At 42.8% G+C, this 12,601-nt stretch overlaps 1 protein-coding gene across 5 annotated transcripts in view; it reads right to left on the reverse strand.

Moving 5' to 3' along the window:
• Nucleotides 1–12,601, reverse strand: part of LOC141735509 (regulator of G-protein signaling 7-binding protein-like) — a 99,492-nt gene that overhangs the window by 47,547 nt on the left and 39,344 nt on the right. For 4 of the 5 annotated variants that reach the window (XM_074568411.1, XM_074568412.1, XM_074568410.1 and 1 more), the window contains one exon: nucleotides 5,156–5,286. In XM_074568411.1, coding sequence (XP_074424512.1) covers nucleotides 5,156–5,286 — 131 coding nt within the window. Of the gene's footprint in view, nucleotides 1–5,155; nucleotides 5,287–8,276; nucleotides 8,337–12,601 lie in introns of those variants that run through there. The other variant, XM_074568414.1, reaches the window with a different exon arrangement.

A 12,601-nucleotide genomic window follows, 5' to 3' on the forward strand; every position in this document is an offset into this window, starting at 1 on the left:
TCAGGCCTTCTGCTCTGTCTGGGGAACTGCCCGCTGGAAACTGGGCCAGCACTTTTCCTGGAGGGATCCCCTTTTGTGGTTGTCCTTCCTTGCAACTCCTGTACCCGTGTCCGCAGGATCCAAGTAGGTTGTCCATCCCACTTCCTCATGTCCTCTCCGTGGTCACGCAGGTAGAACCACAGGGTGCCTCGTGGTGTGTACCCTCTGTACTCTCTCGAGTGGGGAAATGCCTGCTCCTAATAGCTGAGACGCTGGCCCGTGCAGGTGGGGAGTAGGAGATATTCTCTTCAAGTTGCTGGACCTTCCGGGACAGTTTCTCCACAGCTGAGACAAGGGGGGAAGAGAGACTTTCTTCATATCGCCAGAGCCGGCCAGCCACCTCATCCACCGTTGGTCCCTCTTCACCTTTCCATTCCATTACTGCCAGGGAGTTGGCATATGATGATGGTGCGCTCCGTACAAACTTCCGCCACATGGGCCTTGTGCATTGCACTTCATCAGGGTCTGTGGGCAAGTCTGCATTGTCAAAGTCACAATAAATCATCTCCCGCACGGCTAATTCTCTCAGGTACTGGATACCTCTTTCCATGGTAGTCCACTTGCTTGGCTGACATACATCATCCTCACTGAAGGGGTACCTCTCCTCACGCCTAACAGGAGTCGTTTCCAGAGGCTGAGGGGTTGGGTCTTCTTCCCAATTGCCTTGTCAATGCCGCCTTCCCTAGACAGGCATCCCAGCTGCCTGGCCTCCCTACCCTCTAATTCCAGGCTACTGGCCCCGTTATCCCAGCACCGGAGCAGCCAGGTGACAATGTGCTCGCCTGAAAGTCGGCTAAAATCTTTTCGCATATCCCGCAGCTCACTCAAGGATAGGGATCAAGTAATTATCTCTGGTTCTGCCTCTTCCTCCTGCTCTCGTGATGGCCCTGATTCATCATCATCTCTTACTGAGCGAACTGATTTCTTCGTGTACTTCTTCTTCTGTATGGGGGCAACTGATACTGGCACGGGTTGGTTCCCTGGTTTAGTGGCAGTGGCTGCTATGGGGGTTGGAGTAGCTGCAGTGGCTGGTGGAAAGGCTGGACTAGCTGCAGTGGCTGCCACAGGGGTTGCAGTAGCTGCAATGGCTGCCGCAGGGATTTCAGTAGTCGCAGTGGCTGCCGCAGGGGTTGCAGTAGCCGCAGTGGCTGCTGGTCTGGTTTCCATCTCTTCCCCCTGAGGGTGCTGCATAACACTGAGCAGTGCCTGGTAGATACTGGCCAGGGCCCAGCACAGTGCGGTGAGTTGTGCCTCTCTGGAATAGCCACAGCATTTTCCCTTCAGATATTCTTCTACTCTATCAGGGTCCTGTAATTGTTCAGGGGTGAAGTCTCAGACCATTGGAGGTGAGTAGTTCTCTAGGTAACTGCCCATGTTCTCCCACATGCCCTGCCACCCCTGACTATCCAGCCTCGGAGCAGATCTCCGGGTGGTAGTCTTAAATAGTCGCTTAACCCTAAACAAGACCTGGAACATATTCAGGAGACATAACAATAGGAACATGCTGGTTTGAGTATCCCAAGAATATTCAAAATTCTCAAAAGTTGTCATACCTGACCCGAAGGAGAAAAGGGAGGCAAAAGAGCTGGGGAAAGTGTCCCCCCCTGTTTCCCCCACAGACTGGGTGTAATTATTAATAAATTCTGAGAGATGGTGCCCAATGTATGGGCAGGACAGCAATACCACATAAACACCCCAAAATAACCATCTGAACAGTGATGTTATCATATCATAAACCGATATCGCACAGGACAGCAGAATGATAATCCTCATCCCTCTCCCAGACACAATAAACAGCATCGCAGGGAGTACATAAGCCATATAGGAATTTACATAACACAGCCATGAGAACAAACCAAGCAACATGGTGACCAGCAACTATTTACCTAATGAAATAAATGCATACAACAAATTCGTTTTTCCAAGCTGTAGTTGGATTCTGTCGTTATCTCAACCCTTCGAGCCCCAGGTTGGGCGCCAAAAAGGACTGTCGTGGTTTAGCCTCAGACGGCAACAAAGAACCACTCGCTCGGGCCTTCCCAATACAGGAAGAATCGGAAGAAAAAGGCAAGACTCTTGGGTTGAGACAAAGGCAGTTTAACAGAACAGCAAAGGGAACAAGAAAACAACAACAGTAACACGGACAGAGGAATATACAAACGCAATTACGGAACCGCCGCTCCCCGCCGCTCACTGACCAGACTCCGGACGCCCCAGCCTGCTCCAAGCGGTGACTTTCTGCCCCCTCCCCCGGCAGCTCAGATTGGGTATGGCTCACATGGCATGGAATACCTATCCTGGGGAGAATTAACCCTATCCCTGCTGGATCCAGGACATTGAGAAAATCAATGAGAAGCTCAATTGAGCAATTATAAACCTCTAATTCTTATTTTCATTAAAAAAGTATCACTGACTGTAGCTATATCCTATAGCTAGATGTGAAAAACAATGGGATCTTTCAGCATGACAGAAAATACATAAGGTTAATTACAAGACCTTCATTACAGTTCATTACAGAACTTTGTCTTGTCTTTACCTGGTATATTCTGCTGAGATATTATCTGGGAAAAGAGTAGTTACAATTAGCACAGATACAGTCCCAATAAGTGCATGCCATCACAGAGTAATGAGGTTACTGAGTAACCTGTTCAGTAAATTATCTGCATTTCTACATCTTCCTTTCAGTAGATGGCTAATCAAACATGAAATTATTAGATACATTTTCACTAAAGAAAGGACATCTCCTTTGTGTAAACATGCTCTGTGGGGTAGATTTCAGTTCTGAATCTAGTATCTAGTTTTATAAAGGTGGGCAGCTTTTTAACCATAAGATGCTCTTAATATTTATCTGTCTTTTGCTAAAAGCTGGAAGTGCTGGATAAATAACACAAAAGGGATAGTAAGAGATCAGTTTAGTACTAAAACCCTGCCATATTGCTCCACCAAACACTAGCCCTCAAATATCTTACACAACAAATACCTCAGTATGGTCATTATACTTAAAGTAATCAGTTTCTGCTGACTGAGATGTTTCTTTCCTAGATAGAAAATTTTCATAACAATACAGTCATCAGTGTGATCAGAAATGCTCTTATTTTAAATAACTCTTCAAGTTATACCAGTTACTCCTTTTGTTCATCAGTAGCTTATTACATGGGGGTCAACCATTACAAAAGGCAAAACATACATACTGTGTGCAAAGGAGAGCTGAGAACCAGGATATCTATGATACAACTATTCAGCCCAAAAGGCAGTGTGGCTAAAGCAGCTGAAATACTGACATCACAGTGCTGGAAACACAGCACCAGAGTCAGCTCCATCAGAGATCATAGAATTATAGAATGGTTTAGGTTGGAAGGGACCTTAAAGATCATCTAGTTCCAACCTCCCTGCCATGGTCAGAGACACCACCCACTAGACCAGGCTGCTCAAAGCCCCATCCAGGCTGGTCTTGAACACTTCCAGGGATGGGGCATCCACAACTTCCCTGGGCAACCTGTTCCAGTGCCTCACACCCTCATAGTGAAAAATGTCTTCCTGATATCTAATCTAAATCTACCCTTTTCCAGTTTAAAGCCATAACCCCTTGTCCTATCACTACATGCCCTTGTAAAAAGTCCCTCTCCAGCTTTCTTGTAGACCCCTTTCAGATACTGAAAGGCCGCTATAAGGTCTCCCGGGAGCCTTCTGAGGAACGCCACTCATCACTGGTTTCCACTTGGACGTTGAGATGTTGACCGCAACCCACTGAGTGCGGCCATCTAGCCAGTTCCTTATCCACCGAGTGGTCCATCCATCATATCCATGTCTCTCCAATTTAGAGACCAAGATGTCATGCGGGGCAGTGTCAAACGCTTTGCATAAGTCCAGGTAGATGACGTCTGTTGCTCTCCGCTTATCCACCAATGCTGTAACCCTGTCGTAGAAGGTCACCAAATTTGTCAGGCATGACTTGCCCTTAGTGAAGCCATGTTGGCTGTCACCAATCACCTCCTTATTTTCCATGTGCCTTAGCAGAGTTTCCACAAGGATCTGCTCCATGATCTTGCCAGGCACAGAGGTGAGGCTGACTGGCCTGTAAAGATCACCTGACACAATTCCTAGGAGCCCACCTGGGAAATGATGCTTTACAGGCATCCAAAATATTTGAGGGACTTGCTCATTAGTATGAAATGTGAAGTGAACTTCCTTACTACCGTAAGTCATCAGTGTGTTCTCACACTTTCTTTGTCAGAGTAGGAGGAGAAAATGCTGTGTCTGTAGTATACTCTGAGACTTCGGAACGCTTGAATTTGTGTAAAGTAAATGGCAAGCACAGTGACTTGATTAGACAGCCTCTAAAATGGTTCATTCAGGATATGCAAGTAATTTTTTGGAAGCATAAATTAAAAATAATGGAACAAAACAAACTCTTATGCTGAAAAGGGAACAGAAAAAAAGAAAACTTTAGTTTGAGTAACAGTTCTTTAATAATGATGTATCAAACAGAAGATAGGGACTTTTAAAGGGATTTTAAATCATTAGGTAGCCTGTGTTATAGGTCAAGCTCCTTGTTACCTTCTATTTTAATTACTGTCCTACCGACATCCTCTGACTACTGAGCATGACTGGAATTGCAGTCTGGCTAGACAGATTCTCCTATGAAGAAAAACATGGACACAGGGCATCCTGGCTGTAACTCCTATAAAGCTCATAACAAAGCAAACACATGTTATTGTTGAAACCCGACCTGAAACAAAACACCATGATATGCGTGAACTGAAATTTTTCAAAACCTTTAATTTTGCAGTAGTTACTCTAATAAAATGACTAAGATAGCTTGCTCACTAATCTGACTAATGACAGCTAAAACTTTTGGTTTGGGACCACTCTTTTAAAAACAATTTCCACCTTCTAAACTGCGAGGACATTAGTGATACATGCCTAATATGACACACTTTTGTAAGAATGATGATAATGAAATAGAAATACAATTTTTTTCAGTAGATGAAAAGCTTCAGTGGTATCATAGTTCATTTTACAGTTTGGAGCTTTGTCTTTCATGAATACCCATGCATGCTCCAAAAGACTGTTCTTTTTTTTAAATCAGCATCTGTATATTTGTGCAATTCAATACCTTTTTGATGAAACTGCAGCGATCCTAGCAGACACATGGACTTAAGCATTTCTGTTGTGTACATTTCTAAGCAACACTGCAACTGGATGTATAATCTACAGATTTCAGGATGAATTTCACCATCTTCTGGACTGCAATAAAAGAGAAAAATTTTAGTTAGGAATGGGACTGTGAGGACCTGAGGGTCATCAAATCCACTTCCCTACTGTTTCAAGCAATCTAATCAGAAACACTTATCACTAATTAGAAACAAGTCAGTTGTAGTCTTTTGGTTCTATACTTTCTGCCTGAATTTCCTTTCCCCCCCTGTGTTTAAATTATTAGTCACGTGATACTGCACTGTGAGGAGAATGGAAGGTTCAAGATTTTTTTTCAGAGAGCTAATAACAATTTTGAAAATAAAAATTGAAATCAAGAGTAATCCTACACCTCCAATTAATTTCTTAGGACACTAAGAAAATAATGTACCCAGATCCAGGAACCAATTCTCATGCCTGGCTGTAAAATCGGACATCAAATCTCACTTTTGTAGGCTGAGAATGCTGCATGGCAATAAACATACTACTTTATAAACTTAACTGTTTCTGTGAGTGCTAAAGAAGTGATTTACTCACTCCTACCTGAGAATTAGGTTTTCAATGCCCCTTCCAAAGGTACTTTCAATAGGCAGTAAGTGGCAAGATTGAAGAGTTGTGATTTCAGCCATTTCATGTTCAGACATTCTTGCTATTGGTTTGCTACATAATGATGTTAAACAGTAAGACAACCCCCAAAACTGGGTTTTATAACAACTAGAGAAACTTGCTTTTCTAAATAACCTAAACCTAATGGCATTTCTGATCACTACTGCTAAGAAACAAAAAAAAAAAATTTCAGCATTCTTTCAGATTTCTAGCCTATGAATAATAAAAATGAAGCTTTCACAATAAAAGGTTGCTGGTATTCTTTACAGTGATTGAATTTCCTGTGGTTAAACTGATACTTCAAATGACCCTCCTGTATATGAAATAAAATTAGACTTGTGGATTTCCTCGCAGCCTGATAAATTATTTGCAGCAACACTAGATTGGGCCGCTATGCTCAAATAATTTATTGATATCAATCTAGGCTAAACACTGTAAGACCTACAGCAGACAATGTCTATTTAAACTAGTAAAATAGATTCTTTATGACATAAGGTCATTATTTATACCTAGATCCAGGGTCCAGTCAAAATATTAAGTCCAGCTCTTTTGTCAGGAACAAAGCTTAAACACTCTATTTAAAGGAAAATCCTATCAGTTTGTGCTAATACAATTTTACTGAAGTTCAGTTCAAATGAATATTGCATATTAAAACCTGTTAATTCTTGTATTTGAGGTTCACCATCATTTCTAACGAAGGAGACCATATGTTGCCTAGAAAGCATGTACCTTCTGCCACTGATTTCAGTGACACCAGGGAAGAATATGCTCAGTCATATCCTGGGGTAAGAAAACAGATAGGCCCTGGTTTATTTCTGTATATGTGGCTCAGTGGGCAGGAAAAGGAAACAATCTCAAAGGAATATTTGATGCAAGGACTTGCCATAATCTGTCTCCAATGAGAGAGAACCTGTGTGGTTTTCCATGGTCCTCAAGGGTTCCTGTCCCTCCAAGTGACATCAGAAATCAAATGGGACCATGAAGGTTTCACAGAATTGGCCAGAACCTTCCTAAAAGGAAAGAACAACCTTAGCACTTCCATGGCCTATCAAGGAAGACTACTAATGTTTGTACATGCCAATGAAAACTGGTAAGAATCACAGCAGTGGTAAGCTGTACAATCAAGAATGCTTAAACAAGCAAAAAAATGCAGCCAATAAGGAAAAAAGAGACAATTGGAAAAGACTGAAAATTGAAAAGAAATCATGCTGGACTTAGAAGGGACAAAGGAAGATCAATCCCACCTGCCAATCCATTACAAAGTAGAACTCATCAAAAAGACAGGAAATGACTGGAGTACAAATTGCAATTGCTGTGGTCTGTGTTACTTCAGGAGCAATACCATAAGCATGATAATAAACCTCCCCTTACTAGGAGCTTTATTACTTTTAGCTGGACTATTATATATTCATTTCTCTTAAGCCACATCTAGTTTCACTTTTAAAGCGAACTCTGTGTTTGTTGAAAAATTATACCATATAATTATATCCATATAATTCTACCATGTAAATTATACCATATATGGTCTTTCCTGCATCTTAGCGTAAATACAGAATAAAGCTATGGTGGCAGAACAAAAAGGGTTCCCTCCCCAATACCTTAAAGATATCTTTTTAGGCGCTTGCTATAATATTTCTTCCTATTCTTAGTGATTCCAACTCTGAAAACATTTGACAGTCTTAAGTCCCTGAATATTTTTCCTGAAAAATTGGGTACCTGACAGAAATTTTTCGTTTATTCAGTCAAATCCTTAACTGCATATGAAAACACATATTTGCTGGAAATGGATCAAATCTCACATTCTTTTCAAAGGATATGAACATAAGTATTTTTAGTGACTGCATAAGCAGCAGTATAACAGAATAAAGAACTCTAATTCTGAAACACTGAAAATTATGCTTAGAAGGCACACAGCAATACAACACACACACATACATACACACAAAATTACTTTGGGATAAACTAAATTTGAATTTTTAAAAACTATACCTAATTGCAGACTCCTAAGATACTTAGAGGTTCTACTTTATATATTGCAATATTTTATACTTTTTAATCTTGCATTAACTATCTAGTACTTTTTATCTTGCTTTAATCCATAGTATCTAGTACTGGTTTAACAAGAGTCAAACCTTAACATTTTCTGTAGCTGTGTTTGCTGTTTCTTTCATTTTTAACCAATCTATTTGTTATATGAATTACAGCTATTAGATCTGTGATCACTTAGCTGTTAGAAATTGACTGTTCTCTCTGCATAAAAAATAACCATAATAAGCATTTCTTTTCAAATTGGCAGATGGCAAGAAAGGTTTTTAATGTAATCATATTGGTATTAACCAAAGAAGATAAAACACATACAGCTCAGATTTAAATTTAACTTGTTTTAATATAAATCAGGATCAGTTCTTCATAAGTAGACTGTTATTTCTAAATCTTACCAGCATATTCAAGACCAGCATCTAATCCTTCATTTTGCATGTACTGCTCCTAATGATTTCAACATTTTCTGTAAAAGAATTGCTACAAAATTAGATGAATTTCTGTCCTTAAGACAAGCAGTTATTCAACTAGTAATGGATAAATGAATCATTCATTTCCCTATTCCACCTGCAGGGCATTGCCCAATGTCCTGGTTTGAGGTAAAACAGAACCAACTTTCTGTTCACTAATTTTACTTCTTAGCTAGGCCTCTTCTAACTCTCTGAAATTAACAGCATGTTGTGCCAAAAACGGTTCGTTTTCAGAGTGATAAGACCAGTGTTTACAGTTAATGCCAAGGAATGGTATGCAGAGAGGCTCTTGCTTAGACTTATTGCTATAACAACCAAGGTCAGCTAATTTCATTAGTTGCCCCGTTGGAGGGTCGCAAATGGAAAAGCGTAGAGGGGTCCCACCTGCAGGGAGGAGCAGACAGGACAGGTGACCCAAAACTGACCAACAGGGTATTCCATCCCACCTGCCCCATGCTCAGTATAAAAGCTGAGGGATCAAAGGGTCAGTCTTTTTCTTCAATGGCTGATGTCCGAGGAGGACCCTGTCTGTTCATCTGCCTTTGATCCCGATCTGTGTGTTCCTGACTCCATCTGTGGAATCCAGTTCCCACCCATCACCGAGTCCAGTCTGGGACTTCCCCAGTGCCTGTTGGTGACATCATCCTGGGATCTTAATGTGGTTTTGTATATACTGCATCTATTTCATTATTTCCTTCTTATTTTGTTATTAATATTTCATTAAAGTAGTTTAGTTCCTTCTAAACTTGTAAATCTCTTTATCTCTCCTCCTCCTCTCCTTGTGCGAGAGGTGGGGGGAGAGCATCTGTTGTAGGCCATTGGCCAATTTGGCCAAAACCACAACACCCAAATAAGGTTCATGTGCATAATGGAACCTACATAAAATAAAGCCACTACAGATGGCAACAATGACCTTTTTCTGCTCAGTGATGAGAGCACTCTCTGACAGGGAGATACAGATGTACTCCATTCTCTTATCGGATTAAAGCTGAATCTGTCTGTTTCTTCTGAAAGCTAGGAGTCTTTAAGCACAAGACTATCACTAACAGGAGTATGAAAACTTACATCATGAGAACATACTTTTGTTGTAGCAGATTTAGACAAAACTGGATAATTGTCTTCCTGTTTTTCTTTGCATTGTTTCAGATGTTAGAAATCCTTAGATTTTTTTTTAGGAGCCATGGTCATTACAGGAAATTTATTTACAATGCTGAATGTATTTAGAATCATAGAATAATTTGGGTTGGAAGGGACCTTTAAGGGTTAGCTAGTCCAACCTTCCCTGCAATGAGCAGGGACATCTTCAACTAGATCAGCTTCCATAGAGACCCATCCAACCTGACCTTGAATGTTTCCAGGGATGGGGCATCTACCACCTCTCTGGGCAACTTGTTCCAGTGCCTCACCACCCCCATAGTGAAAAATTTCTTCTTGATATCTAGTCTAAATCTACCCTCTTTTAGTTTAAAGCCATTACCCTTTGTCCTATCGCAACAGGCCCTGCTAAAACATTTGTTCCCCATCTTTCTTATAAGCCCCCTTTAAGTACTGACAGGCCACAATAAGGTCTCCCTAGAACCTTCTCTTCTCCAGGCTGAACAACCCCATGGTGCTCCATCCCTCTGATCATTTTTGTGGCCCTCCTCTGGACCTGCTCCAACAGGTCCATTTCTTTCCTGTGCTGGGGGCTCCAGAGCTGGACAAAGTACTCCAGGTGGGGTCTCACCAGAGCGGAGTAGAGGGGCAGAATCACCTCCCTCAACCTGCTGGCCACGCTTCTTTTGATGCAGCCCAGGATGTGGTTGGCTTTCTGGGCTGCAAGTGCACATTGTCGGCATGTCCAGCTTTTCATCCATCAGTGCCCCCCAAGTCCTTGTCCACAGGACTGCTCTCACTCCCTTCATGCCCCAGCCTGTATTGATAACAGGGGTTGCCCTGACCCACGTGCAGGACCGTGCACTTGGCCTTGTTGAATGTCATGGGGTTCACACAGGCCCACTTCTCATGCTTGTCCAGGCTCTGCTGGATGGCATCCTGTCCCTCAGGCATGTTAACCGCACCACTCAGCTTGGTGTCATCTGCAAACTTGCTGAGGGTGCACTCAATCCCACTATGTCATTGATGAAGATATTGAACAGTACTGGTCCCAATACAGACCCCTGAGGGACACCACTTGTCACCAATCTCCATCTGGACATTGAGCTGTTGACCACTAATCTCTGGATGTGACCATCCAGCCAATTCCTCATCCACTGAACAGTCCACCCATCAAATCCATATTTCTCCAGTGTAGAGAGAAGGATGTTGTGGGGGACTGTGTCAAAGGCCTTACAGAAGTCCAGATAGATGACATCCATAGCTCTGTCCTTGTCCAGTGTCCTGGGTTGAGCGACACAGGACTAATTTATCTTCTAATGATGGGGAAAACTCCATTTCTGGAAGACTCTAGTGTCTGAATTCGTGAAAATATTTACTTTATAGCCAGCTAGGCTATAAAGTAAATTTAAATTTATTTTTGACCTGGATTCAAGGTCTCAGTGTTTTCAAGCCTTGCCAGGTGCAGGGATGAGGAGGAGCAAGGCCTGGGCATTTGACCCAGGCTGGCAAACAGGATTATTTCATACCATGAACGTCACATTCAGTATAAATTAGAAAGTTTGCTGCATAGTTTCTCTCTCCCTTGATGGCGGCAGTCCAGAGAAACTTCTTGACCTGGTGCCAGACCCCCGAGGCCTTCCCTTCCTCCTGGAGCCATTGTGCTCACAGTGTCTGACATTTCCTGTCCACTGCTGGGAGTGCACAGCTTCCTACTGATATAATTGGCTGAGTATAGTTCTTGTATATTTTGTATTAGTATTGGGATTAATACTGGTTCTTTATTATTATTGTTAATTATTTAGTCTTATCCTATTAAATCTATTTATATTTCAACCCTTGTGTTTCCTTGCTTTCCCCAATTCCCCTTTCCAGGTAGGGAGGGGTCATTGGGTGATAGAATAATTGTCTAAACAACAATAAATTCTTATGGGTTTTCTCAAACCATAACATCCACTGATGGAGTCACTCCATCATAGAAGGCCACTAGGTTCATCAGGCAAGACTTGCCCTTGGTGAAGCCATGCTGACTGTCTCGAATCACCTCCCTGTCATCCATGTGCCTTAGAATCATGGAATCATAGAATTGCCTAGGTTGGAAGGGACCTTTCGGATCATCTAGTCCAACCATCAACCTAACTCTGAGAAAAAACATCACTAAACCATATCTCTAAGCACTGTGTCTACCCATCTTTTAAATACCTCCAGGGATGGTGCCTCAAACACTTCCCTGGGCAGCCTGTTCCAATGTTTGACAGCCCTTTTGGTGAAGAAATTTTTCCTAATATCCAGTCTAAACCTCCCTTGGTGCAACTTGAGGCCATTTTCTCTTGTCCTATCGCTTGTTACTTGGGAGAAGAGACTGACCCCCACCTCTCTACAACCTCCTTTCAGGTAGGTGTAGAGAGCAATAAGGTCTCCCCTCAGCCTCCTTTTCTGCAGGCTAAACAACCCCAGTTCCCTCAGCCGCTCCACATAAGACTTGTGCTCCAGACCCCTCACCAGCTTTGTTGCCCTTCTCTGGACCCCCTCCAGCACCTCAATGTCTTTCTTGTAGTGAGGGACCCAAAACCGAACACAGTATTCCAGGTACAGTCTCACCAGTGCTGAGTACAGGAAGACGATCTCTTCCTTAGTCCTGCTGGCCACACTATTCCTGACACGGGCCAGGATGCTCTTGGTCTTCTTGGCCACCTGGGCACACTGCTGGCTCATATTCAGCCAGCAGTCAACCAACACCCCCAGGTCCTTTTCTGCTGGGCAGCTCTCCAGCCACTCTTCCCCAAGCTTTTAACGCTGCATGGGGTTGTTGTGACCCAAGTGCAGGACCCGGCACTTGGCCTTGTTGAACCTCATGCCGTTGGCCTTGGCCCATTGATCCAGCCTGTCCAGGTCCCTCTGTAGAGCCTTTCTACCCTCAAGTAGATCAACATTCCCACCCAACTTGGTGTCATCTGTAAACTTACCGAGGGTGCACTCTATCCCTTCGTCCAGATCATTGATAAAGATATTAAAGAGAACTGGCCCCAGTAACTGAGCCCTGGGGGACACCACTTGTGACTGGCCACCAGCTGGATTTAACTCCATTCACCACCACTCTCTGGGTCCGGCCCTCCAGCCAATTTTTAACCCAGCCAAGAGTACTCCCATCCAAGCCA

Source organism: Larus michahellis, chromosome W, assembly GCF_964199755.1.
Source record: "Larus michahellis chromosome W, bLarMic1.1, whole genome shotgun sequence".
Lineage (NCBI taxonomy): Eukaryota > Metazoa > Chordata > Aves > Charadriiformes > Laridae > Larus > Larus michahellis.